At 47.9% G+C, this 26,061-nt stretch overlaps 9 protein-coding genes across 9 annotated transcripts; 6 read left to right on the top strand and 3 right to left on the bottom strand.

Annotated features, from left to right (window-relative positions):
- Window positions 1-27: 27 nt before the first annotated feature.
- Window positions 28-1,494, top strand: N7537_010844 (putative MFS monocarboxylate transporter (Mct); the record flags this gene model as incomplete). Its single annotated transcript, XM_056901898.1, has 4 exons — window positions 28-172; window positions 235-359; window positions 416-981; window positions 1,047-1,494. 4 exons carry the CDS (start codon window positions 28-30, stop codon window positions 1,492-1,494), a joined length of 1,284 nt encoding a protein of 427 aa, XP_056747185.1.
- A 1,015-nt stretch (window positions 1,495-2,509) lies between these two features.
- N7537_010843 (HAD family hydrolase) lies at window positions 2,510-3,208 on the top strand (the record flags this gene model as incomplete). The annotated part of the gene is made up of 1 exon (XM_056901897.1): window positions 2,510-3,208. One exon carries the CDS (start codon window positions 2,510-2,512, stop codon window positions 3,206-3,208), a length of 699 nt encoding a protein of 232 aa, XP_056747184.1.
- A 519-nt stretch (window positions 3,209-3,727) lies between these two features.
- On the bottom strand, window positions 3,728-5,009 carry N7537_010842 (H(+)-transporting V0 sector ATPase subunit d; the record flags this gene model as incomplete). The annotated part of the gene is made up of 4 exons (XM_056901896.1): window positions 3,728-3,811; window positions 3,869-4,758; window positions 4,835-4,923; window positions 4,978-5,009. 4 exons carry the CDS (start codon window positions 5,007-5,009, stop codon window positions 3,728-3,730), a joined length of 1,095 nt encoding a protein of 364 aa, XP_056747183.1.
- A 292-nt stretch (window positions 5,010-5,301) lies between these two features.
- On the top strand, window positions 5,302-7,211 carry nop58 (RNA-processing protein NOP58; the record flags this gene model as incomplete). The annotated part of the gene is made up of 3 exons (XM_056901895.1): window positions 5,302-5,426; window positions 5,549-5,709; window positions 5,770-7,211. The coding sequence occupies 3 exons, from the start codon at window positions 5,302-5,304 to the stop codon at window positions 7,209-7,211; spliced, it is 1,728 nt and encodes a 575-aa protein (XP_056747182.1).
- Window positions 7,212-7,658: 447 nt separating this feature from the next.
- On the top strand, window positions 7,659-8,558 carry N7537_010840 (uncharacterized protein; the record flags this gene model as incomplete). Its single annotated transcript, XM_056901894.1, has 3 exons — window positions 7,659-7,664; window positions 7,717-7,860; window positions 8,031-8,558. The coding sequence occupies 3 exons, from the start codon at window positions 7,659-7,661 to the stop codon at window positions 8,556-8,558; spliced, it is 678 nt and encodes a 225-aa protein (XP_056747181.1).
- Window positions 8,559-10,878: 2,320 nt separating this feature from the next.
- On the top strand, window positions 10,879-11,851 carry N7537_010839 (uncharacterized protein; the record flags this gene model as incomplete). Its single annotated transcript, XM_056901893.1, has 2 exons — window positions 10,879-11,225; window positions 11,296-11,851. 2 exons carry the CDS (start codon window positions 10,879-10,881, stop codon window positions 11,849-11,851), a joined length of 903 nt encoding a protein of 300 aa, XP_056747180.1.
- Window positions 11,852-12,928: 1,077 nt separating this feature from the next.
- On the bottom strand, window positions 12,929-14,846 carry N7537_010838 (glycoside hydrolase family 47 protein; the record flags this gene model as incomplete). Its single annotated transcript, XM_056901892.1, has 4 exons — window positions 12,929-13,075; window positions 13,133-13,824; window positions 13,881-14,501; window positions 14,564-14,846. 4 exons carry the CDS (start codon window positions 14,844-14,846, stop codon window positions 12,929-12,931), a joined length of 1,743 nt encoding a protein of 580 aa, XP_056747179.1.
- Window positions 14,847-17,267: 2,421 nt separating this feature from the next.
- Window positions 17,268-21,770, top strand: N7537_010837 (uncharacterized protein; the record flags this gene model as incomplete). The annotated part of the gene is made up of 4 exons (XM_056901891.1): window positions 17,268-17,434; window positions 17,483-17,719; window positions 17,778-18,358; window positions 18,580-21,770. The coding sequence occupies 4 exons, from the start codon at window positions 17,268-17,270 to the stop codon at window positions 21,768-21,770; spliced, it is 4,176 nt and encodes a 1,391-aa protein (XP_056747178.1).
- Window positions 21,771-23,803: 2,033 nt separating this feature from the next.
- Window positions 23,804-25,681, bottom strand: N7537_010836 (glycosyltransferase domain-containing protein; the record flags this gene model as incomplete). The annotated part of the gene is made up of 2 exons (XM_056901890.1): window positions 23,804-25,444; window positions 25,520-25,681. The coding sequence occupies 2 exons, from the start codon at window positions 25,679-25,681 to the stop codon at window positions 23,804-23,806; spliced, it is 1,803 nt and encodes a 600-aa protein (XP_056747177.1).
- Window positions 25,682-26,061: the final 380 nt, after the last annotated feature.

The raw sequence follows: 26,061 nt of genomic DNA, 5'->3' as shown, positions 1-26,061 counted from the left end.
ATCTCAACATCTAGATTTGTTCTAGCCATGGCAACCACGGAATCGAAAACTACGGTGGCTGTCTCTGGCAGTGAGGAGGAACAATTTGGACAGTTGGATCAAGGGCTTCGTGCTTGGACAGTCGTCTTTGGAGCGTGGTGTTGTCTATTTTGCGCTTTTGGCTGGGTGAATGGTGAGATTCCTTTCTATTCGTATCTCTCATGCCGACCGGTAACCTGATACGCTCTACCTCAGCCATGGGCATTTTTCAAGAATACTACCAGAACAATCAATTACATTCATACTCAGCGTCCAGCATCTCCTGGATTTTATCTTTGGAGCCTTTTGTACTCTTTGCGGCCGGAATTGTCATCGGAAGAGTAAATCTAGCCCTATCAACCCTAGGAGGTATACATACTAACCTTCTTTCTTTCAGGTATTCGATAATTATGGCCCGAGATGGCTGCTTCTTATCGGGACATGTCTTCACGTCTTTGGTATTATGATGACCTCCATATCGACGGAGTACTATCAATTCTTGCTAGCCCAGGGAATCTGCAGTCCTCTTGGGGCAAGCTTCGTCTTCTCGTCCGCACTCTCTTGTACCGCAACATGGTTCGAGAAACGACGTGCCTTGGCCTTTGGGATAGTTTCCAGCGGCTCGTCACTAGGTGGCGTTATATTCCCGACCATGCTGTCTCGGCTCTTGCCCAGTATCGGGTTCGGATGGTCACTGCGTATCTCTGGATTCATCGTCCTCACACTCCTGATCATTTCCAACCTGACTGTCCGATCGAGGATACGAAATATTCCACGGCCAGTGAAGCTGAGCGATTATACGAGTCCGTTTTCGGAGGTACCGTTTGTCTTACTTATGCTGGCATCCTGCTGTGGATTCTTCGCCATGTTTGTACCAATCAGTTACGTCGTTGTAGAGGCCCAGGAGGATGGAGTCAACCCCAACCTAGCTGGGTACTTGTTGACTATACTTAATGCCGCCAGGTGAGTAGTACTCATTATTTTATAATAGGACAAGAAGACCATAGCTGAGCTGACCTATCCTGCAGTCTCCCCGGTCGAATTCTACCAGGCTACCTAGGAGACAAACTGGGCCGATTCAACGTCATGATCGCCATGTGCTCATTGTCCGCCATCGTTATCCTAGCTCTCTGGCTTCCAGGTACTCTTCTCTCCCCAGGCAGTGCGGCCATCTATATCGTGTTCAGCTTGTTGTATGGATTCGCATCGGGTGCCTTTGTCGGCATGGTACCCGCTTTGCTGGGCCAGATCTCGCCCGACGTGACCAAGATCGGTGTTCGTCAGGGCGTTTTATTTACTTGCATAAGTATTGCATCGCTCACGGGAAGTCCCATTGCTGGAGCAATCTTGAGCCGACAAAATGGGACCTACTGGGGATTACAGGTCTTTTCGAGTGCAATGATGGTAGCAAGTGTATTCTTCTTCATTGCGGCGAGAGCGGTACTTGCCGGACTATCTATCGCAAAAAAGGTTTAAACACAGGCGGAAATATAATAAAGTCCCTTTATACATACCCATCACAGAGCTGGGCCATAACAATATCCAAATTAATCAGCACCTTAGGGTGGTGAGTTGTCCAGCGGATGGAGACTTTGTTATAAACCTTCGGCAATATCATAGGCAACGCAATTCGAGCATAAAAGGAACACTCCAAGCGACATACATTTGTCCTAGTACACTACCACATCCTGTGTACCCTTTATCTTGCTGCGGCGGGCTAGAATGAACGAGGTAGCAGGGAGGAGGGCCACGAACATGGGTAAGGCTCCGCGGAGAATTGGGATCATTGTTGTGAGTGATTGGGTGAGGGTTTTGTCGTGGGATTTTGATTTGGCTGTGGAAATGATCTCGTGGATTAAGGCGTGAATTATGTCTTGTATTATCTTGGGCGTGGAGGTTGGAGAGAAGAAGCTCGTCATTAGAGTGGCGAAGGTTAGGGTTTAAGGAGTTCGATGATAGGAGCTGATGACAGCCATCATTTCTTTTGCCTTTGTCATATCAAAAATGTGGGTATTTAGAAGTTGTATAGAGGGTTGAAGTGTAGGTGGTTATATTAAGTTTATATCCGAAAGTGATTGTTATGTACATAGTATATCTCGGTACTTGGCTTATTTTGCAGATCTCATAATTGTGCACTTTACAATTAGTAGAGACAATTGTATAGCCTGGACTACTGTTATAGCTAGGGCTTACTTACATTGAACCGGTGAAAAGCCATTACTATTACTATTATCAACCCTCGTATCTACACTATCTCAATGTAACATCACATTAGCGGCATGAGCCACGTAACTATGTACGCTACTGCAAGATCCCTGACTAGAGGATCCTAACTCATTTCCCCGGGGTTTCTTTTTTTTCTAAGGATCCACTGGGGTGTTAATTCTGGTAGTGTCTCGTGCTCTTTATCTACTCAAGCTCCTCTACACTGTTATGCCCAACATTCATACTACAACCACCCCAACACTAAGATAAGCACACCCTCATCAAAATGATAGCTCTCGCAATCTTCGACTTTGACGGCACCCTCTTCGATACCCATGAATCCATCTCCCAAACCATAAAACTCACCTTCGATGCCCTCCTCCCCACTCACACCCCTCCTCAAACTGAAATCTACCGTCTCATCGCCAGCGGCGCCGGCCTAGCAGACACCTTCAAAGCCCTGCATCCCTCTCCGGCCGAATTCACTCCGACCGTTGAGAACGAATGGATCGAAAAATACCGCGCCCTTTATGCCACCCACGGCCAACTACTCATTAAAGCCTTCTCCGGCGCCAAGGATCTCTTAACCGAACTCAATGCCCACAAGATCCCCATCGCCATCGTTAGTAACAAGGGCGTAGCCGCTGTGAAAACGGCATTGGAGCGAAATGGTCTGGATGGCTATGTTCCTGAGAATCTAATCATCGGCGATAAGACTCCCGGGGCGAAGCGCAAGCCCGATCCTGCGAGCTTTGTAGATGTCCTCGTTCCTGTTTTGAGTGAGAGATACGGGATGGGGGAGGTTGATTCAGGGAAGGTGTTAGTTGTGGGTGATACAGTGGCGGATGTTCAATTCGCCAGGAATATTAAGAGCAAGGTCTGCTGGTGTCGGTATGGGTACGGAGATCAGGAGGCTTGTCAGGAATTGAAGCCGGATTTTGTGGTTGACTCTTTGGGGGAGGTTGTGGGGATTGTGAAGGCTTAAAGCCCGTGGCTGGTGTAGAATTTTATACGTATAGAATTAGTGAGTCTCAGCTTAGCCGGGTTAAGTCCACGGTCTTATTGTACAGTAGGTTAGGTGCAATGGACGCTCAGGGCCCGCACCAATGACTGAGCCACATGGAATCAGTCTACACGTGACCTAAAACACGTGCTGAGGGCTACTGAGCCAACTGTGGGGCCCATAAAAGTAGCCCAAATAGGAAAGCCCCTGTATCAACAAAGTATGTAAATCTCTGGTGTATTTTGTCCTTCTATGTCATAAGGATAAGGTTAAGCACATGCCAAACGCCTCATACGAAAAAAAAAAGGCAACACAGCCGAAATCAAAGATGACCAGATTATCCGATCAAGGAAAAAGAGGTCGATGCGCTCACGTTAAAGAACAAACTGGGTACTCGATACAACGAAAAGCGGCTGGTAACCAAAGAAAAATACCAGCCAGGAAGATAGGTAAGTACAAAGAGGTGGGAAAACAGATATTCATAGAGGGCCCGAGTCGAGCTTAGAAAACGGAGATGAAGTTTCCGATTCTTTCCTTCTGGTTCTGAGCAATGCATTCCGAGATCCAGGTAACATTCCGGATTTCCTACACGATATTAGGTTCATGCTCAAAGATGAGAGAGATTGGTTCTGATAGGCTTACCTGCTCCTTCAGCTTCATCCAGGCGTACACCACAGCCGGGGTGAATTGACGGGTGAAAACCAGCTTTGACAGATCCATCTCCTTTTGGTAGAAAAGATCCTCTAAACTTTTGCCATCTGCTGGACCTCCACCCATACCACCGAGACCACCGCCGCCTTGGCTCAGACCCACGGCATCGAAGAATGCCTTGTAATCGGCCACAGCGCTTACAGCCAAGGCCACACCCTCGACATCCTCTGCACGGGAAAGCATGAGACTGCCCTCCGGGTAGAGCTTGCCAAACTCCGGGTACAATTTCCTCCGCTCGAGCTTAGACAGCTCAGTGCCAAAGGAGTTGAGAGTAATATTGATAGAACGGCGGTCCGCCTCGAACTGCAGAATCTCCGCCATGACATCCTGTGTTGGTGTCCCACTGAAGTCTGGGTGGGTGTTGATGAAGTTGTAAAAGTCCTCCAAGTAGTTCTTGTAAAGGGTGTTGCGAACGATCTCGATGTTCAGCTCGTCCAGATCCTGGTGGCTCAAACTACCCTTGAAGTAGGCGGCCAGCGGGGTCTCGATCAGTACCGAGTTATACAGTTCCTCGATATTTGTCGCAACACACAGTACAGGAAGTGTCTCGAACCATCCTAGGGGGTGGCATCGCTCCAAAAGTTCCCGAGTGTCTCGTTCATGCAGAGTGCCTGTGATCAACAGGGCGATGTTGTCGATCATATATCCGTATGTCATGTATTCGAGGAACTTGGCAGAGGAGCCTGTCGCTTGTGCGATCAAGTACTTGAACTCAGCCACCAATTTATCGGTCATCCGGCTCGCCAGATCGGAGGTGGAGGGGTTGGGGGAAAGAGAGGCAAGGAAATCGCCATATGAGGGACCAAGCTGGAGCTTGACATCTATTGGATGGGATTGTCAGAATCCAGATGCAGTAGTAAATTCTACAATAGAGTCAGCGGGATCAATAAAACGTACCATCAATTGTCTCGCATTGAGTGAGGTTGGAATAGTTCTGGCCGCTCAACAGGCTGTTCCGATAGCCACGAACAATGCCCTCGACATATCTAATAGAGTCAACAACAGGCTATTCGGACCAAGAAAAGACATAGACCACATACCCGCCGTTAACATTAAAGAATAGGCCCTCCATGGTGAATGTGGAGAAGATGATTGGAGAGACACAGCTGTAGCTCCATCCGTCCTTGAACACGGATCGGGCTTAGTCATGCACATAGCCACACGCCCAAGCCACTCGTGGCACCCGCTTTTCAACTTTTTTTCTTCCGTGCAAATTTAGATTCAATTTCTCCAACGACACCGGTGGCCGACACGCCCTACGCTAATTATTTTTCCTGCCATTTCCTCAGTTCGGTTTATCGTTCGCTTTGACTAGTTTCTTCTTTCCTGTTATTTTTCGATTCTAAACGCCGTGGCCGCGCACCATGACGCTTTTCATCCTTACTGAGACCAGCGCGGGCTATGCCCTGCTGAAGGCCAAGGACAAGAAGCTCCTCAAGCGTGATGATATCGCTGAGGAGGCCTCAACTGCAGAGGGTGTCTCCAACCTGTACGTCAATTGTGTCTTCCAATCCTGCCGAATAAAAAAAATTCGAGTGGGAATGAACCGACTCGCTGAACAGGCGCAAAAATTTTTGTTATCGGCGACAATGTCACTAACAGAACCTCTAGTCTCAAGCTGAAGAGCTTCCAGAAGTTCGACAGTGCTGCCTCAGCTCTGGAGGAGGCTGCCTCCATCATGGAGGGCAAGGTCACCCCCGCCCTGGCCTCACTTCTTGACGGAATTAAGGATGAGAAGAAGGTGTCTCTCGCCGTTGCCGATACCAAGCTCGGTAGGTCGATCTCGTAAAATCTCTTCCCAGAGTATGTATGCTGACTGTGGTTGTGAATAGGAAACTCCATCAGCAAGCTTCCCGGTCTTGACATCCAATTGATTGCTGACTCCAGCACCAACGACATCTTCCGTGCCATCCGTGAGCACCTCACCACCCTCATTCCCGGCCTTGCCCCCAGTGATATGTCCACTATGTCCCTTGGTCTGTCCCACTCTCTCGCCCGTCACAAGCTCAAGTTCTCCCCCGACAAGATCGACACTATGATCGTCCAGGCCATTGGTCTCCTCGATGATCTTGACAAGGAGTTGAACACCTACGCTATGCGTGTCAAGGAATGGTACGGATGGCACTTCCCCGAGCTGGCTAAGATCCTCAACGACAACATTGCCTACGCCAAGCTCGTTCTGAAGATGGGTATGCGCTCCAACTGGGAGTCCGCTGATCTTGCTGAGATCCTCCCCGAGGAGATCGAGGGTGCCGTCAAGGCTGCTGCCGATCGCTCCATGGGTACCGAGATCAGCCCCGAGGATCTGGAGAACATCCAGGCTCTCGCTGAGCAGGTCGTTGGCTTCTACGACTACCGCTCTCAGCTTGCCAGCTACCTCACTTCCCGCATGAACGCCATCGCACCCAACCTGACTGCCCTTGTCGGTGACCTCGTTGGTGCCCGTCTGATTGCCCACGCTGGCTCCCTCACCAGCTTGTCCAAGAGCCCCGCCAGTACCATCCAGATTCTGGGTGCCGAGAAGGCCCTTTTCCGTGCCCTCAAGACTAAGCACGATACTCCCAAGTACGGTCTGATCTACCACGCTTCTTTGATCGGCCAGGCCACCGGCCGCAACAAGGGTAAGATGGCCCGTATCCTCGCCGCCAAGGCCTCTCTGGGTATCCGTGTCGACTCCCTCGCTGAGTGGGATGACGATGCCACCGAGGAGGACAAGGCTGCTCTCGGTACCGAGGCCCGCTTCAACCTCGAGCGCAAGCTTGCCGGTATGGAGGGCAAGCCCATTAAGCCCCGTGGTGTGGCCATTGCCCCCAACGGTGTTCAGGCCGAGAAGTTCGACCTGAAGGAAGCCCGCAAGTACAACCCCGATGCCGATGCTCTGGCCTCCGAGGAGCCTGCCACCGTCCAGAAGTCTAAGAAGGAGAAGAAGAAGCTCGTCGAGGAGGTTGAGGATGAGGAGATGGCTGATGCCGACTCTGATGAGGCTGAGGATTCTGATGAGTCCGAGGCTGAGGCCCCCAAGAAGAAGTCCAAGAAGAGCGACATTGAGGAATTGGCTGCCAAGGCTGGTCTCAGCGTTAAGCGATACGAGCGGAAGCTTGAGCGTGGTGAGATCACCTTCGATAAAGAAGGCAACCCCACTTCAATCAGCAAGAAGGACTTGAAGAAGTCCAAGAAGGATGCCAAGAAGGCCGACAAGGACGATGGCAAGAAGCGCAAGCGTTCCGAAGACGACGATGAGAAGAAGAAGAAGAAGAAGTCCAAGGGAGAGTAAGCGTATGTTTTCAAAAGTTTGTGCAATGTGACCGGATGGCTTTCCTGGGATCTGTATGATATCACACTTTTTTATTTCTGTTCTTTTTTTTTGTTACAATCTTCCTGTTGCTCGCATGTTTTGGGGCATTTTGAGGTTGATCTACCGGTCTTTCACTGGCGCAGAGGGTGCTCGTTAGGAACAAGGCAGTACAGTTTTAGCTGGAATAATCTGTTCATACTTCAGTACTTGATTGTAAAGCTGTAGGCACATTCATCACAAATTATAGTCCCAACCAACTCTGTTCCAGTCTCATCTCTTGTTGTTTCGTCTCTATACTCGATTTAGCCAAGATATGCGGGTAGATAATGACACCGCCCAGTTTCTGCCGGCAGTTCAAACAATTTTCCTTCCTTCACTCCAGTCACTCATTTGCTCCAGTCTATCTTGCCACCTTCAACACATAAAATGAGGGTAAGATATATTTTAGTGGAAGCTCAGTATTGCCGCTAACGAAATAATTTAGATCATTGACCCTCAAGCCGCCGTCCTGACCAATGTCGAGGTCCTGGCCCATCTGACCTCCAATCCACCCCGCCGACCACCGCCAAGTTCGGGGAACTGGGCACCAAGCCCAGATCTCAGAGACCATAATACAGTAGTCAAAGAGGTGAGAACCCCTATGCGGTCCTTTTCATCTATCCACGGGGTGTTGTGGCCTAGTGAAACTACACCACAGACCCCATCGTGAAGCGGAGTCGACCAGAACCCAAGCTCCCGAACCAGACACCAAGAGACACGAACGATAGAAGGAAAAAAAAAACCGACTAACTCTCCCAGATTCACAACTATGCAAGCCGTCTCTCCCCCCACCTCCTACGATACCCCCGCTACACAGCCCGCCCTTCCTCCTCCCAGTCGAAATCACAATCGCAAGCCGCAATGACCGGCACACTGCGAACCTCAAATTCAGCAAGTACAGAGCCAGATGCTAATTCCCTGCCGCCACCGATCACCTCCTCAGAAATAACACCTATGGACACTGCCCTCCGGGACTTGGTGGTCCGTCTACAGCCGTACGGACTGACCAAAGCCGAGGTCGTTATGATCTTGAATCTCGGGGTGGGACTGAGCGGTAATCCTGCGACTGAAGAAGCTGCAGAGGAAGGTGCTAATGGGGAGGATGCGATGGAAGTGGATGGGGAAGCGGAAGGTGAAGAGGGCGAGGAGGAAGATTACACTGCGGTGGTGTTGATGGACGGTGTTATTGAAGAGCGGGAGCTCAGACTCTCTGATGAAGATGTCAAGGCTATTTTGGCTATAATTAAGGAGACTCTTACGGCGGATTATGAGAACGTCAAAGGATGAGAAGCTGGAAATTGTTTTATCATAGATGTTTGATATCAAAGAATCAAGAAAGAAACCAGTCTACTTCTTCAAACCTCCACGGCGGATTCATAATGGGAAAGGCAAAATTGCTTTCACTTCCTCGAGGGTTTCTCGCCGGCCATTTGCTGAATGTACATGTCCTGCAATTTCTTGTTTAAGTTTCGCTTGTTCTTGAAATCCAACTGTGGTGATATCCAGCCTTCTGCATGTGTATCCAGACATTCCCGGGCAAGGACCTGGACTTGGTACCAATCTTCATAACCAGCGAATTAGCGCCCATGAATCTCTATTTCTTCTTCTGTGAAGGAGAATGGACATTATCCAGAGAATCCCAAGTTCGACCAGCTCTGAGATATCTCTGAGGCATTCACGAAGTGGGATAATATCCATCTCCAAAACCTCACCACAATGGACGAACAGCTCTCGAAAAACTCGCGGCACATTGATGGCGGTATACTACGCCGGTCTGTTCTCTAGGTACGTGACGATCTCGTAAGACTTGGCTAGCATGTCTTGCTCCCACTCGTTCAATGCAGCCTTCTTTTTTCTTTTTTTTCTTCTTCCTCGTCTAATTGATCGAGGTTGTCTGGCAGCTTCACTTATACAGGGCCTCTCGCGTATTCACTCTCCTGCCAAGGTTTCAAGAATATTGGCCACCGAGCTTGGAGAAAGGTCGGTAAGACTAGCCCTCCTTGTAAATCAATGAAAGATACTATCCGCGAGGGTTCGTCGGGCGAGACGTCGAGGACATTGGGTACGAGCAACTAAATAGACCGACCATAACTCTCTCTCATTGGTTACATACATAGTAAGATTGCCAGTAATTTAGAGACACTCTCACTTTACAAGTACTATGGTGAAAGTATAGCATACAGTCTTTCTCTACAGGCCCGTACCGGACCGTTTCTATATCTATAGGTACCGTAGCTCCCCGTAGATAGTAGTATTTAGTACTTAGCAAACCCAACTAATAGAAAACATGCGATCCTTTCCGAATCACATTACTTTATATATAATTAAGAAGCCCTCTAAGTCCTCTTAATTCCGCTATAAACTAGGTTTTAAAGGTATACTAGCTTACTATATAATCCGGTATATTTCTTAAGAAAGAAGTAAGCCATTTACGTACCGCTAACGAGAAGTAGAAGTAAAAGCGTACTAGATCCCGGAAGTATATACCGGCCGAAGAAGGCTTTTTAGTTTAAGAAGCCTCCTGTCATGTTGTGATCCCACAACATGTGTGACACCTATATATATACCACTACAGTTAAACTCAGTTTGGCTATGCCTTTTTGGCTTAATGAGTAAACGCTTGGAGTAGTGGTCAGCGGGGCTCTCAATATCCCACTGTCATGTCACGCACTATATATATCGGAGCCTGGTCTATCTGAGCGTAACGCTTAGATATAGTGATCTTTTTGGCCTAGTTTGTAACTCGCCAGTCCAGGGGCAGGTTGTAACACCCACTCCCCTAAGGAGGAAACATGGCGATAGCGAGGCTTAGGATCTTAAAGAGGAGGGCTTATAACCTGTACGGAGTGCAAATATGAAGCATGTGAACGTATGTGATATGTGTGCTATGTAAGAGGTGCTATGAGGTGAGAGATGGAAGCTATGGATACATGCTGACAAATAATCAGTCTTGATACTGTTCGTAGCCAAATCAAAATCAAGCCTCCTTCGTGCCATTGACCCTTCTTTCCTAGCCACCCTTGCAACTCTTACAGATTTCATTACGGAGTATATTTGCGAGGTTTTAAACCGGCAGAAAAGGCGGCAGAATGATTGTAAGCAAGTGGGTCAGACGAGTTTTTTTGGCGCCGCCCCCTTCCCCCCCCCCCCATATGCACCTCCGTATCGTATTGTCACAGCCACTGCATCTACGGGGTTTGATTTGGGCCTATACATAGAAAGCAACTAGCGCCCGTCTACGAATCCGCCTATCAGGGCCAGGTGGGGCCGCTCTGATTCCTGGAACGTCTTCGTTGACTCGTCAATCATGCCGCTGTGGTGTGCGATGTGCATTAGCTCAATTTTGGTTGTGAACAGACCTCAATTGGCGTGGAGCGTTAGGGGCTGGGCCGACCGGCCCGACTTAATACCTGAGGTCACTTAAGTATTAGCTTACCTTCCCTCTGATTCTTGACTCTTGATCAATTATTGCATATCCTGCCCAGAATTCACCCCAAGAATTCGATCTCGTGAAGTTCTGCATAGCTCACTTACGGAGATAACTCTGACTGTATCTTCGCATTAACGGCGGGCTTTAACAAGCCTTCACATTCCAGTGTCGCTTTCTATGTCAGACTCGGCAGTCCTCTACCCAGCGGAGACGAATAGTGGCACTGTCACATCTTATGTCCCGCTAACAACGACATGGACACCGTCCCCGGAATGTTTCACCAAATATCGTCTCGATGGCCCGAGCTTGATGGCGTTCGACCCCGCATACGGGCTCGATGTTGAAACTGGTGTACTTTGTGGACCCCCAGCCATGACAACATGGTGGGAGCAAGGGCTTCTAGGTGACCATGGCTCGTACGCGACACGAATTAGCATCGGACCAATGTCATGTCCCGACAATTGGTCCACACTTGCCTCTTCCACGAAAGATTCGTCCAGTGTTTTGGAGATGTGCTGTCCATCGTAAGTCCAAATTGCTTTTGCTCTTACCCCATCGATCTATGGCGGAATAGCTCACTGAAGTCAACAACAGAGGTTTCTATCTTGGAGATGCTGTTCCTGGTTCTGTTGCTGGGAACTGCCTGTCGAAAGTTTCCTCGGGCATGACTCTTACTTACGGATCCACTGCAAATGATGACTCGAGCTCGTGGTCCATGGCTACAACAACCATGACCTCCAGCTCGACAGTCGGTGCAATTGGCATTGTGGGTTGGAACATCAAATACCCTTCAACTGCTACCGCTACTTCTACGACCTCGGCAACAACCACAACCCCTTCAACATCGGTTACTTCTCAAAATTCCAACTCAAGCTCTCCCAGTAGCCTAGATACAGGAGCAAAAATCGGAATCGGCGTCGGAATCGGCGTGGGTGCGATAGGTGTGATCGCATTGCTGACTGCCTTGTACCTCTTCCGTCGGCGGAAGCAGCGAACAGCAGCTGAGCCTGATCAAAGTCTGTCTCATTACTACTCCCAACCTCCGGCTATGTCCGTACACCAGGCACGGTACCAGCCACAATACCCCGCAGAGTTGGATGCGCCTAAGCTACTTCCTGTTCAACCGGCAGAGCTCTCGTCGAGAAATTAGGCTTGAGAGATTTTGTGTCTTGGGAATGATATTTTTTTGCTGAGAATTCATTATCAGCAAGTACTAATTCTGCTTTTAATTATTTTTGGGTAATTTCCCATTGTCCCAATTCACCTGTTTGACGCAGCAATAGAGGGTCCATATCCTCCTGGTGGCCCACTGCGAGAGTGCCAGATGCTGGTGTTGATGTTGGTGGTGATGATAATGGCGTGGCTGAGGGGGCGGAGGCTCTCATTTCTTAGCGGTGTACGACCGATAGCAAGGCGTACTATCCTCCCCCCCCCCCCCTTTTCGATTTCTTTTGTCTTCCTCGTGGGAGGAACCTTTACCCCCTGTTTCCTTTTGTTACCTGATTTTTGTACTCTACTACCTTCTCACAGTGGTGAGGTACCTCCCCGAAGCCCCGCTGGGGCATCGGAAGGTACTTTTCCCGGGCGCAGGCCGTCATTTTCGCATCCCAGGAGGATTGCAGCACGCACATGTCACTCATAACTTAGAGATAGCCGGATCGGGTCAATTGATTTCTACTACTACTAAGGACGGCGAGAGAGGGCGGGAGAGGGCGGTCAAATAACGAAAGAAAATAGCTACTTTATAATCGTGGGATAGCCACGTTGAATGAGAGTTGTCATACATCTCGGATATTTGACTATTAAACCACTGTGCTCCCTGGACCGTATCCTTCCACCCGCTGAGCGTGTTTTGTCATATTTCACGCCTTCTCTGCCTTGTAAAAAATGTTCGGCACTCTCTTGAGGAACCACTCGACAGATTTGGCTGGCGAGACGTGCTGTAAAGCACTTTGACAGGATACATAAAGGACATCACACAGATGGGCAATTTGTCACTGCCTAGGTATTACGCGATATACATTGGTCCCAGTAGAGGACGTAAAGTATGCCTCCCAAGGGAATTCTAATTTCTAATCTCCATTCATCCCATTCAGGCTGTCTGCATACCTTGTTATGCGTACTACTACCTCTGACTCGGAACTTGAATCTAAACCTCCTCTCCCTCAACAAAAACATGGCAATATATGTATGCCGGAGCAACCGCGCGGTCTTGTGAGCTTCCTTTTCAACATCTCTTTCGCTCCCAGCCGGTTTGAAACTTGGACTGCTTGAATCGAGGCAGAACATGGGCTTCCGTATTGAAGACAACATCAGTGAGTGGGAGATACTCTCTCGGTGAGAAGAGAAGGTATAGATACTTCAGAGTTTCAGCCTATATTTGAGGTTTAGCAGTCGTGGTGGAAGCAGAAGACACGATTAAATATCTTACCAGCCAAAAGCTTTCCATATTATCACGATAGGGCGCAGGAACCTTGGTAACATCATTCAAGGAGGTATACGCTTCGCCATCGGGTATAAGCATGTGTTGCTTGAAAGATTCAAAAATCTTCCATCCCCATTTCCGGTAAATGGGATCTTCTGTGACTCGGAACATCAAAAAGAGACTCTCAACAGTTTCCGGGCGTTGCAGATTGTGAGCATCGAGAGGCTTGATAATAAGATCTTTCTTCCACGAGTCTATGTCATCCTTGCTTTTCTTTTGAGGTCTTGACCCTGGCTTGGGTCGGAGATCGGCGTCGTCAGTCTCAAGCCAGGTAATTTCGGGCGACAACCCGGTGTCTGTCACTGCATACATCGCCCAACAGGTTTTCATGAGCTCTCTTGCTAGCTTCATCTGCTCCTCTTTTTTAGCACTCCAGGTTGGCAGCTTGCGCGCTTCGGCCTCAGTTCGTCCTTCTGTAGCGGCAATTGCAATTGAGCCTGGTAAGAAACAGACGAGGTGGTCCATTTTTGGAGACAGATTCCCACCGATGCCATTTGGAAGCTCCGCAATAAATTGGAGATTAGAGTACTTGGTGGTAGTGACAAGATGCTTTTGGATGCCTGCCAGAGCCTCTTCCCACATCTCGCTATAGATTTGCTCATCTCCGGAGGTCTGCAGATATTGCTTGACCAAGTACTCTGTGATTATTATTAGGTTTTCAGTTCAATCGCATAGCGGAAATGAAGGACAATACCGTAGTAAGAGTCCCCGCGGCTCCCAAGACGGATCTCCTGGTAGCGGAAATTTCCTGTATCAGGATGCACAAAAATAGGTAACAAACCATCTGGCATGCAGTGGTCGTCGATCACCTTCATAACATGTTCGGCCTTGCGCCAGTAGACTTCGTTGCCTGTGATATGAGCAAGGTACTTCATTTCCAGTTGGAGGGTCGTAGCTTCGGCAGTCGACGAGGCACCTCCATCTGCATGAGATGGAATACCTTCTCGGGTAGCTAGTTTCACACTAGCATATGGGATTCCGGAAGGAGACTCATAAGCGCTGAGAAGTCGGTCTGCCAGGTCAACCGCTTTTCGGAGGTAAACGGAGTCCTGGCGAGATGCAACATCAGGAAGTTGACTGGACAGATAGTGCGCCGACAGAAGCCCGCCTAGCATGCGAATGGTAGTCTCAAAAGTGTTGACATCTTGATCTTGGTCGTAGGTCAATTCCCAATTGACCCAGTCTCGAGCATCAGAGAGCTGAGAGGTTAGATTCATGATCATTAATGAGTCAAGACTGTCGACGATGATCCATCCGAGCCCCTTAGGACTCATTTGGTCTCCAGTTTTGGCAATGGGATGATAGACATCCTTTCCTAAGTTTAAATGTCAACTTTTACTCGTGGTGGATTTGACGTGACAAAGGGTCTCGACATACCCCAGGCATGTCGAGAGTATGCATCCCAGCTTGTGACAAACACGTCCTTGACTTCCTCTCGATGATTCTTCCAATAGCTATCCTGGCCAATGGGTCGAAAATTATCCAGTATGGCCTCAATACTGGGGTTAGCCACATAAAGGCCCGTGGAGAGTACCAATACGCCAGTAAACACCGACTTGAGACTCCAGTTGCGGCCAAGCCAGCCATGCAGCCGCCCCTTGAAAGTCTTCGACGCAGAATTCGGCGAGGGTCTTGTTTGCTTGGGGTTCTTTGAAGGCATGATTGTGCCAAAAGATGAAGTTGACAACGAATAGTGATTGACGGCGCGCTGGTCAAATAATAAAGGGGGTGGGGAGGCTGTGTGAGGGGCTGGGCGGTACGGCAAAAGCGGAGAACAGCCCAGAGCTAATCATGTCAAGAATGGGAGTGGCTATATTATCACCACCCCTATATAGGGCTAGCCCTTGAAATCCACCCTATGCTTTTGTTATGATTTTGGATCAGCCCAGAAGAATCATGTGTAAAATACAGCTATATACTGTAACCTTGAAGACACTTTCAACTGATTTCCATACTCAGTTCAATCAATCATCCGGTTTCACAGTCTGTACAGTCCAATGAGACCACAAAGTACCAGTCCATACGGAAATAATCATTCCTGAAAAATCATGCATTCCTGATCAAATTTACCTATAATTACCTTGAAACAAATTAACACTCGCGTTGTGTGGGGAGGGAACTCCAAGCCATGCTGTGGTATTAACTGACGCACGGGTAAGTGGGCCGGTGCCTTGTCCGTAGCCTTAGCCTTGCCCGTGTGGCCCACTTACCCGTGCGTCAGTTAATGCCACAGCGTAAGCACTTAGCGGCCAGCTTTGGTGCCATGGCCTGGAGTTCCCCACCCAACGCGAAATCTTATTGGAATCTTATGAACCTACTTTTAACAGACAAGAGTCCTGCTGCTCTGATTTTTGAAATGCAATGTAGCGAGCAGTAGGCGCATTCAGAGTGCTATAGCATAGGCAACGAGCTACCATTATGATGCCACCAGGGGACACGACAAAAAGTCAAGTGAAGCAGGGGACTGATGGTGTTTCATGCCTTGGCTGAGGAACGAGTCATAAAAACAGTACATATTGGCATGCCTACCCTAGAACTACGAGTGCGCCTTGTATGCGCTGTTCAGGGAATGGGTCCTATAGGATATGTGTGATAGGTGATTTATCTCGGTGTGATGTGTGTACGGAGTACTCCGTAGATCATCACCTAGTAGTATTATACCAGTAGAAGCATGTATAACCGTATTGCATAATTAGTGCATATCAAGATGATACAGCGCCCCATACACCAGTACCTAATACTGTTATATATTCTTCTTATATTATATTAAAATTACATTGAATCCTCCACCCCCTGTCACACGTCACCCCTCGGTTAGCACGTCTGGTTTCCCCAATAAGTACATGTGATTCCCAACAGCTTAATTGTTGGGCAGACCCTTATCAATATCACATCATCTTCTCCGTCACTCTCTTCCAGATCTTCCAGACTAGTAGATCTCTTATCACCACCCCCCCCCCCACTTTTTCTTTGGTTGACCCCCCTTCGCTACTCATACCCCTGATTAGTCATTCCCGCTCCGGCTAGGATTTTCGCACTAGCCTTCCACTTTGGGAATAGCCTGCCCGCACCTCTTAGTCATCGCTGCCTCTCGCACCCGTGCTATGGCCGTATGCCGCTATGTATGTACTATCATCCTATCTTTACACTACCAACACTGCCACCACACCAATACCCATGTAACCGCCCCCCACTTATTTACAACCTCAGTAAATGGCTAATATGCTGCTAGGGCTTACAGAATACGCGTCTGATTCGTCAGATCACGACACAGGACTCGCCATCGTGGTCGCAAGGGAGCTCGAACTGCCAGCTGAAACACCGACCGGCATGTTATCTCTCTGGAAACCACCACCTATGCAGGCGCTATGATCTGTCTAGACGATTCGGAATATAGAGGCTAGTTAGTACTAGTTATAATTACCTAATTTAAACATGTACTTTTCAACATACTTTTAACTATATACAGTATACAGTATACCTAAGTATTTTGGAATGATAGCGGCGGTGGCATAAGAAGGCCATTGTAAGGCAGCGCATGACTAAGGCCGTAGGTGCAGGCAGGCTAGTGTGAGTATATAATCTTTTCGATATCTCTACTATCTATAGTTCTCTTTTATATATAATCTTATACTTTTGTATGTGTTTTGAAGATAAGATTGTAAGGGGTACAGTATGTTATGTGATATGCCGCCCCTATAGTAACCCTATATTATTGCCCGTATGCACAAATATAATAAAAAACCTCCTTCAAGCTTCCGGATCTTACCAGTAACCTACTAGTAATTACTAGTTTTGGCCCCATGGCCCCTTACTCCTGGGAACTGAACTTGGTTGGCCCTCGGTGGCCCATAAGTAAGTTGCGGGCCCTACAACTAGTCGGCGGCTACAAGGTTGCTTGAACACTTTATCGTCTGACATTTCCATACTAAGACTAGGCTGAGGCTGGAGCTGAGCTGACTTGCACAACCCCGCAGGACACAAATTCGTTAAAAGACTCGCGCCCACCTGACCGAAATTAGTTCCGTTATCTTCACCATTGGTGTTGAGATTGTTTTTGTCTACTACATCTACCGACAACATGGATGGAAAACAATTATGCCTTCTCTCCTTGGACGGTGGTGGTGTTCGTGGCCTGTCTATGCTTTTCATCTTGCGAGAGATAATGCTTGCTGTCAATCATGATTCTCCCGGCCAACTGAAGCCTTGTGAATACTTCGATATGATCGGAGGTACTAGTACAGGAGGGTAAGTAGCTTTATGATAAGCTCTGTGAGTTTCTGCTGATATAAACAGTCTCGTTGCAATAATGCTTGGCCGTCTTGGGATGACAGTAGACGAGTGCATTGAAGTTTACTTGGCTATGATGGACAAGATATTTGTCAAGAAGCACAGTCGAATCAGTTTTCGGACCTGGCAGATGCAAGAACGATTTGATCATGAAATTCTAGAGAAAGCGGTTAAACAGTTACTCGTCGATCGCGGATTAAAAGAAGACGCTCTTCTGGTGAACCCAGATGCAAAATGCAAAGTGTAAGTTCGTGTACAAATATTCAAAATCTGTCCGCATGTTCGTAACGTCCTTCAATAGATTTGTCTGCTCGACAACAAAAGAGACTTCTCTCCTCAGGCGGCTCGCGACCTACCCTTCCCGAGGCACAGGAGATTTGACCTCATACACCAAAATCTGGGAGGCTGCTAGGGCAACTTCTGCTGCTAGTTCGTTTTTCGAACCCGTCGCGATTGGACCATACGGGGAGAAATTCTTGGATGGTGGTACTGGAGCAAATAACCCAGTCAGCGAACTATGGAAGGAAGCCAGTGATGTCTGGTCTGAGGCTGACCTGGAATCACAACTACGATGTCTTGTGTCGGTCGGTACCGGTGTACCTAAACCGAAGGCGTTTGGCGACTACCCGCACCAAATTGTGAACGCTTTGATTAGAATGGCGACCGACACCCAGAGAATTGCCGACGCATTCCACGAAGAACATGCATCACTTGATGATCAGAGAAGATATTTTCGATTTAACGTCGACAGGGGTTTGGAAGAGGTTGGGTTGCAGGAATCTTCAAAGAAAAATGTCATTGCCGCAGCAACTCGGTCCTATCTCGCGACGCAGATAGTACAGAGCAATCTAAGAATTTGTGGGGAGCTACTTAAAACAAGAGGTTTGTAATTATTCGTCCATCAAATTCTTATTATTGCGATTCATTCAACTTCCTCTACACTCTATCCTAATCATATCTGCGACAAGTTGGGATATCTACTAACCCAATATTACAATAGCTGGCGTAGTATTGTCTACCATCGAGAAAGGTATTTCGCGCCGAGTTTATTTATATACACTGATCACGATCCCTGAACAAGTAAATTACTAAACGAGCAACAGAATGTCTAGACACGCTATATTTCGATTACAAAGAACGACAGAGCCGGATCACGGAATTGAATGAGAACGAAGAAAAAGGTCGCATTTGGCTTCTTGACAATATCTCCTTCCAATCATGGAAGAAACGAGATAATCTTAACGATCATCATGGGGTTCTCTGGATAGAAGGTCACCCCGGATCAGGAAAATCTACTGTGATGAAGCAGCTCGGTAATTATCTTACGAACTCTAATCCAGGGGACGATGTAATTATTCAGTTCTACTTCAACGCTCGAAGTAGTGACGATCTGGCCAAATCAGCTACAGGTCTTTTCAGATCATTGCTCCACCAGCTCCTTTTACAGACTCTACCTCTTCCATCAACGCTGTACGTTCTGTATAAAAGCAAGAAGGAGCATTCGAAAAATGATAGTGTGCATTGGTCACGTGCAGAAGTCGAGCAAGCCTTCTTCAATGCTTTGAAGCGCCCAGGGTTGAAACCAGTCACAATCCTTATCGATGCTCTCGATGAATGTGGAGACGAGTCAGAGGAAAGATCACAATCTGAGCAAATTGATAGTGTGTTTCATTCCTTCCAAAGTTTTATCAGTCAAGCCATGAACAACAAATGGAAGGTGAACTTATGCATCTCGTGTCGGCATTTCCCTGGAATCCGCTTTGAGAAATGTTACACGGTCGTCACGGAGAAGAGCAATATGAGAAATATTGAGGCTTATATCCATCAAACATTACCTCTGCTAGAAACAACCCATGGCGGTGCCTCAGAGAGAGAATCTCTGAAACGATCAATTATTGAGAAAGCGTCTGGGGTCTTCTTGTGGGTAGACCTAGTGATCTGTGACCTTCGCCCAAAGATACTTCAGCAAGGACAATCTTTCCGAAGTTTAATGAGATCACTTGACAATGTGCCTAACAAGCTCCACCTTTTATTCGAACAGCTTATTTCAAACATCAATGAGCCCAGTGAACGAAAGGCTTCGTCGAACCTCTTCAAATGGATTCTCTTCTCACAGAAGCCTCTAAATGCAGGCGAAATTCGTGAGGCTTTGATATTATCAGATATCGCTCCGTTCGATCGATCACGACGCAAGTTAATAGGTTCATGGGAAGCTGCGAAACAACAGGTCGTGGATAATCAGAGATTTGAGGATTATATACGCAGTATATCCAAGGGGCTAGTGGAGATTGTTGACACACAAAATTTGAACGACTCCTCAGCAGTTATGGATCAATACAGCAAGAGCGACGACGAAAGTGACAGCGAAGAGTCCATAAGCTACATTCAGACAGCTCCCGTGCAATCATTTTGGAAACGAAGAGTCCAGGTTATCCACGATTCGGTTCGGACCTTTTTTTTAGAGGGGAATGGCGCTAGACTAAACAGCCTAGAGGAATGGTCGTTAGAGCCAATGCTGACGCCCTCCTATATTGGAAAATGCCATGAACAGCTACTCCGAAGTTGCCTCAATTATCTCAGTCTCGTGGCAATCCACAAGTCTATTGAACTTCGAGAGGACTCCGCTTTACTTGGAAGGGCAACTTCGATAACACAGTCTTCGGCGTGTGATGAGTTCAGTGCGTCCTCGATGGATAGCGATGACCTTTTCGAGGAGCCAAATTTACTGCTCCAGTACTCGGCTCGCTACATTTTCGAACAGGCTAGGATGGCCGATGAGAATGGGATAAGCCAGGGTAGTCTTGCGATCCAATTGCTCCGATTTTCGGACGGATCCATCCTGAGAATGCTGCTATCCTTCAATAATCAGCAACCAGTGCGCTACACTGGGGGAAGACTTGAAGCAATCCCTTTCCACACCATTATCCTAGCCCTAGCATCATTTTACAACGTCACTAGTTGTATTCAGAGTCTTCTTGCTCAACCGCATGTTGACAAAAATCATTTGGTTCCTTGTCGCGGTCGCTTCATTGATGAACAACTGTGCACTCCTCTAATGATCGCATGCCAAACTGGTCACGATAATGTTGTGAAGGAGCTGCTAAGAGCTAAAGTGGATGTCAACATCAAGAGTAAGCCCAAGGGCAGAACAGCGTTACACTACGCTGCCCAGATGGACTATAAGTCTATCGTGAAACGTCTAGTCAGATATGGAGCCGAAATACAGGCACTTGATGACGACGGATTTTCCCCACTTCACTCAGCCTGTTCAAACTTTGGTGGTGATGTCATGACATACCTCCTTCGCAAATCTCCAGTCATCCAGAGGCGAGAAGAACAGAACGGTATTCTCAGCGCTCTGTTGGAGAGAATATCATCTGGGGATCAAGAAGCCCTAGAATTCTTCTCCAAGCTATTGAAGGATATCCCGGACATCAACTACCAGGATTCCCAAGGAAGAACTGCACTAGGTCTGGCGATTAACACAGGCAATGCACATATCGTGGAACTGGTCCTGAGGAGCGGTGGTAGCCTTTGGAATGGAACTGATGTATACAACAACCCACTGTTTAACGCTGTTCAGCGCTACTCTTTGGTTTGGGTTGTCCGTATCATGATGAATAATGACTGGGACATGAAGTATGATCTCAACAAAACCGATATCGCTCACGGGAAGACTATACTACATTGGGCTGCCGAGTCCGGTGCTGTTGATCTGGTGGATGAACTCCTCACAGCAGGAGTAGACTTTACCCTTCAGGACGTCTATGGCGAAACACCTCTGCATTATGCTGCAGAGAATGACCATATCGAGATTGTTCAGAGACTTGTTCAGGCTGGTGCTGACGTTCACGCCACTGATTTTAAGCGCAGCAATTATCGGACCCCTTTTGATTGCGCAAACAACAATGGGTACTCCTTAGTTGCGCGTTTCCTTGCTTCATGTATGGGCATAGAATATGGTCCCAACAAAACCGATGTCGCTTACGGGAAGACTAAACTACACTGGGCTGCCGAGTCCGGTGCTGTTGATCTGGTGGATGAACTCCTCACAGCAGGAGTAGATTTTACCCTTCAGGACGTCTATGGCGAAACACCTCTGCATTATGCTGCAGAGAATGGCCATCTCGAGATTGTTCAGAGACTCGTTCAGGCTGGTGCTGACGTTCACGCCACTGATTTTGAGTGCCGAGATCATCGGACCCCTCTTGATTGTGCAACTCATAATGGGCATTCGTCAGTTGCATATTTCCTTGCTTCATGTATGAGCATGTTGTTGACTTCAGAGGAATAAGACTTTTTGAAATTTTTAAGGTAATCCTCACTTCACCGGTATCCACTAGTTATTTCTTCGGTATTGTAACGAACCTGATGCTTATAGATCCTGCTCGTCACACTATAAGATACCTGCCAAGTCTCTTACGCCTCATTTCCTGTGATTATGTGTTTCCGTGGATTACTGACCTAGACGGCCAACCGACCTAAGAGGGAAACTTAAAATTAGTTTTTATCCCCCTTCCTGGGAACGTAGGTCCCACTCCTACTACTTTGAAATTTCGGTTATGCCATGGATTGTGCCGCAGACCAACTAGATGTAGTAACTACACCCACGCGTAACGTAACCAGTAGAATGCTAGACTTAGGTCGCCTACTGTTATTGATAAGATTCCCTTAGCGCCGCATTTGAATAGGGGAACTCCTAACCCTTACAAACAAATCAAATATACAAAGGGATCGAGTATATTATCACGTGGTAGAACGTGTCATTTATATGTGTCGAATACTAAGTCCGAATATATGGTAGAAATCAAGTATTATACCGGGAACATCATATGACATTGGGTACCAGGTATACTATACAAAAGTGCATATTACAGTGAGTCATCAATTTCCGCGTAGATTGTCGAAATAGCGGGTTTTTTCATTTTAGTTAGAGTTGTTAATATTAGTTATCTATACTATATATTGTTCGTATAACGTATTTCACAAGTGAGCTGCGCACCCCATCTAACCCATTGAATTCAAATGCTTTTATCTCAACCATAACGCCATTAAATTAATTAAACTAACTAATTGGTCTATCTAGACATGTTTCTCTTCTATACCCTAGCAATCTACATATTCCATACCCCCCGGGGGTACTTCTAATGCTTCTACTACCTTGGTAATCAATTAAGAAGCTTCTTAAACTAAGAGGCCTTCTTCGGCGGGTATATACCTCCGAGATCTAGTACGCTTTTGCTTCTACTTCTCGTTAGCAGTACGTAAATGGCTTACTTCTTTCTTAAGAAATATACCGGATTATATAGTAAGCTAGTATACCTTTAAAACCTAATTTATAGCGGAATTAAGAGAGCTTAGAGGGCTTCTTAATTGTATATAAAGTAATACTTTAATTAACGAAGCTTACTTTTATAATTAAATGTAGTTTAAAGGAGTTTTTAGGTCCTAATTAGTACCCCGGCTAAAGGGGGGTATAAGTATTCGAAGCCGGATATTAAGCTTTAAGATTACTCGGTCGGGTATAAATAGTACTAAATTAGTAGCTAAGAAGCTATTTTTCTACTTGCTTAGGGTTGCCCAGGTGGTCCCCCCGGGCCGCGCCGCGGGCATATAATTACTAAGCGGGACTCTTCCCCCGGGGCCACCTGCAGGAACCCGGGGCCCCAAGTATACCCGATGGCAATGTAGATCTAAGGGGACCCTGTCCACGAACAGACGGAATATCGGCTCCATTTCCAATAAGGTCTGGGTTATGCATCGTTCCTCCTTGTTGGGTCGATCCGAACTCCAAGGGAGCAGGCTTCGACCACCAGACCGCCATATTATGGCCAGCTGTCGGTTCAAATGAGACACGAGTGGTGCAACACAATGAATGATCTGCGAGAGAGAGAAAGAGAGAGAGTCTGCGTGCATTCATAAAGGGAGGAACGGATAGAGAGAATAAGAAGTACTACTTCCAAGGTTCCATCTATGATGGTATCATACAAAGCCAGTCCCCATAATGTACAGCTATTCCCGATAACAGTCGAAAGAATCCCCAGCTTCGACATAAGAATAAATCTTTTGTGAATCCGGCCAAGCCATCATAGTAGTGGTTTATCCAGCCAGGCCGGTCATGCAAAAAGACAATAAACCATCCAAGCTCGAAACATCACATAGGGTCCATAACTTGATAAGCTTGGAATTGGACGTGGGGATATAGCGCAGAGCAGGTGGTTTGATGGGACGATGAGCTGGACAGAGTCTCAACAACCCGACAGCGATCCATCCATCGAGAATGATATAGTGAGTAATAGGGGGAGAATATTAACTCAAGGTCCAGCTTTAGTCGAAGTTCTCGAAGTTCTCCAATTTCTCTTCCTTCCCAGCAATGAGACTTCCATACTGGTTATAAACCGGATCATCTGGGTCGTCAACTTCCTTAGCCCAAAGTCCAAGGTCATCGTCAAACAGATCTCTTTCTTGGCCATTGCAGACCTCAGCAAAGGTGATCCAGTTCTGGTCATCGGTCCAAATCCCACCTCGGCCTCCACGCACCTCCAGCCAGTCCTGGCCGCCCAGCAGCGACGACTGTGCCGCGTCGAACCCGTGCGAGTCGCGGACATATTTCCGCAGTAGGGCGCGCCCCCATGGGAAAAACCACATGTTCTCCCACCAGGCGTTGCGGAGCTTGGGGTCGCCGTTGAGGTGGGCAACTACTGGCACCGAGGCGGAGTGGGCATTCGTCATGAGCGAAATGTTGTGCCAGGTGCGCTCGCGCGGGTTCGGCAGTTTATCCAGTGTGGCATTCCATACTGGTCGTTGGGTTGATTCTTTTGCGAAGCGGGACTGGATAAATGGGTTGGGGAGTGCTGCGATGTCTGGTGGTAGGAGGAGACGGTGTTCGCGAGGGACGCCGTGTTGCATCTGCAATGCAGACATCTTTGTGATGTTGCCGAATCTGATCCACTCGACATCCTTGCGGGACATGATCTGGTTGAAGAAGAGTTGAGACTCGAAGTCCACGCCAATACCGTACTCGTAACGGTGGCCTGTCTCCAGCCGGAGGGTGATTCCGGTGATGTTTGCTGCATCTGAGATACCCACCATCCGGTAAAACAACTCTTTGAAGTCGTTGGCTGTTCGCCGCCGCTCCAGTTCTCTGATCACCTCTTGCCGTCCGTACATCTGTGTCAGGGCCTGGTAATCTCCAGACTTGTTCGAGCGAAACTCAACTAGCCGCAGGACCTCATCGTAGATCAGACGCAGATCCGCAGCCTGACCAATGACCGCTCCCGGGTTCAACCATCGGGGTCGGTTCAGAGATCCATCTGGGTAGGCATCAGTCTTCCAGCCATATACATCCGGAGGTAAAGTTGATTCGGGGACAGATACACAACCGGGGTCATCCAGCAACCCGGGGAAGCACATCTTGCTTGCGCCAAAAAGAACGCGCTGGGTGTATTTCTGAACCATCTCAGGTGCAGCCCCGGCCTTTTCGCCCGCTACCTCTGCGAACCCAAACTTGTCCCGCAGCTTTCGGTTGTTTGCCCTTATGATAGCCTGGAACCGTTCCACTAGCACCTTCGGTGGCAATTGGAAGAAGCTGTCTGCGCCATCCACCATCAGCACGAAGTCGCGATCATGCACGATTTTACTGTCTCGGAGGTAGTTGCGCGCCCGCGTGATCCGGTCCACCATGCGCTCGGCCTCGGTCGCTCCGGGAGAGTCATGCCCATAACCGATTAATGTCGGCGGTGGGTATCCGAGGATCATAGCCGACGTAAGCGTTCGGCAGACTCCGCGCGAGCCCTGCGAGGCTGGGACTAGGACATGCAGGCGTGGGTTGGGCTTGTCCAGATTGTGAGGGAGAGTATCGTTGACATTGATATCAGTACGGGGAGGAAGGAGGACTTGGGCATCTTCCGGGCGCTGAGGGAAAGGATGGCGAGAGGGAAACTTGGTCCAAAAGTCCGGATCGAGTCGCTAGGCAAGTTATTAGCTTCTTTATCTTAGGCCTGACAGTCACAGCATGTCCGTGGCGCAGGAAGCGATCATTACCGTTGAAGAAGACTGTAGCATAAGAAAGAAGAAGAACAATGCAATCACTGACAAGCCAATTGTCTTAACCCGGTTTGTCCGTGACCGACGGTTAGAGGCGTGCCACAGCACCGGAGTCGACTTGGCATCCTGAAAGTGTAGTGGCGCGTCCTCCGACGCCATCATGCAAAAATAAAGTCGAATCAGATACTGGGTAAAGTAATATGGAACATTGTAAGATGTTAGGAACCAAACGGAACCAAAAGGGAAACGGGAAATACGCAATCACCCTGGAGGTGGAGAGAGAGAGAGACGCTGCGATCGGCGTAACGTTTCCGGTGCCACGCCCGCCTCGTCACCTCGTGGGCCCCTTGAGCGTCTATGCTTCATATATGGAGTATGTCTCAGCTGTGTTTTACAAATGCAGTTTATTCAACATCTAGATAATAACTATAAGTATTTACGGCCTATGAGATTATCTGATTATGTATCTAGATGTCCATAACTAGTTAAATGTCTCTTAGATCACTACGTAAGCACGCCAAAGTCAAACTTGGAAAGGC

This window comes from Penicillium hordei (assembly GCF_028827395.1).
Source record: "Penicillium hordei strain IBT 12815 chromosome Unknown utg000006l_segment0_segment0, whole genome shotgun sequence".
Classification (NCBI taxonomy): Eukaryota; Fungi; Ascomycota; class Eurotiomycetes; order Eurotiales; family Aspergillaceae; genus Penicillium; species Penicillium hordei.
Note: the sequence above shows the minus strand (reverse complement) of the source record. Positions and strands in the feature narration are given on the sequence as shown.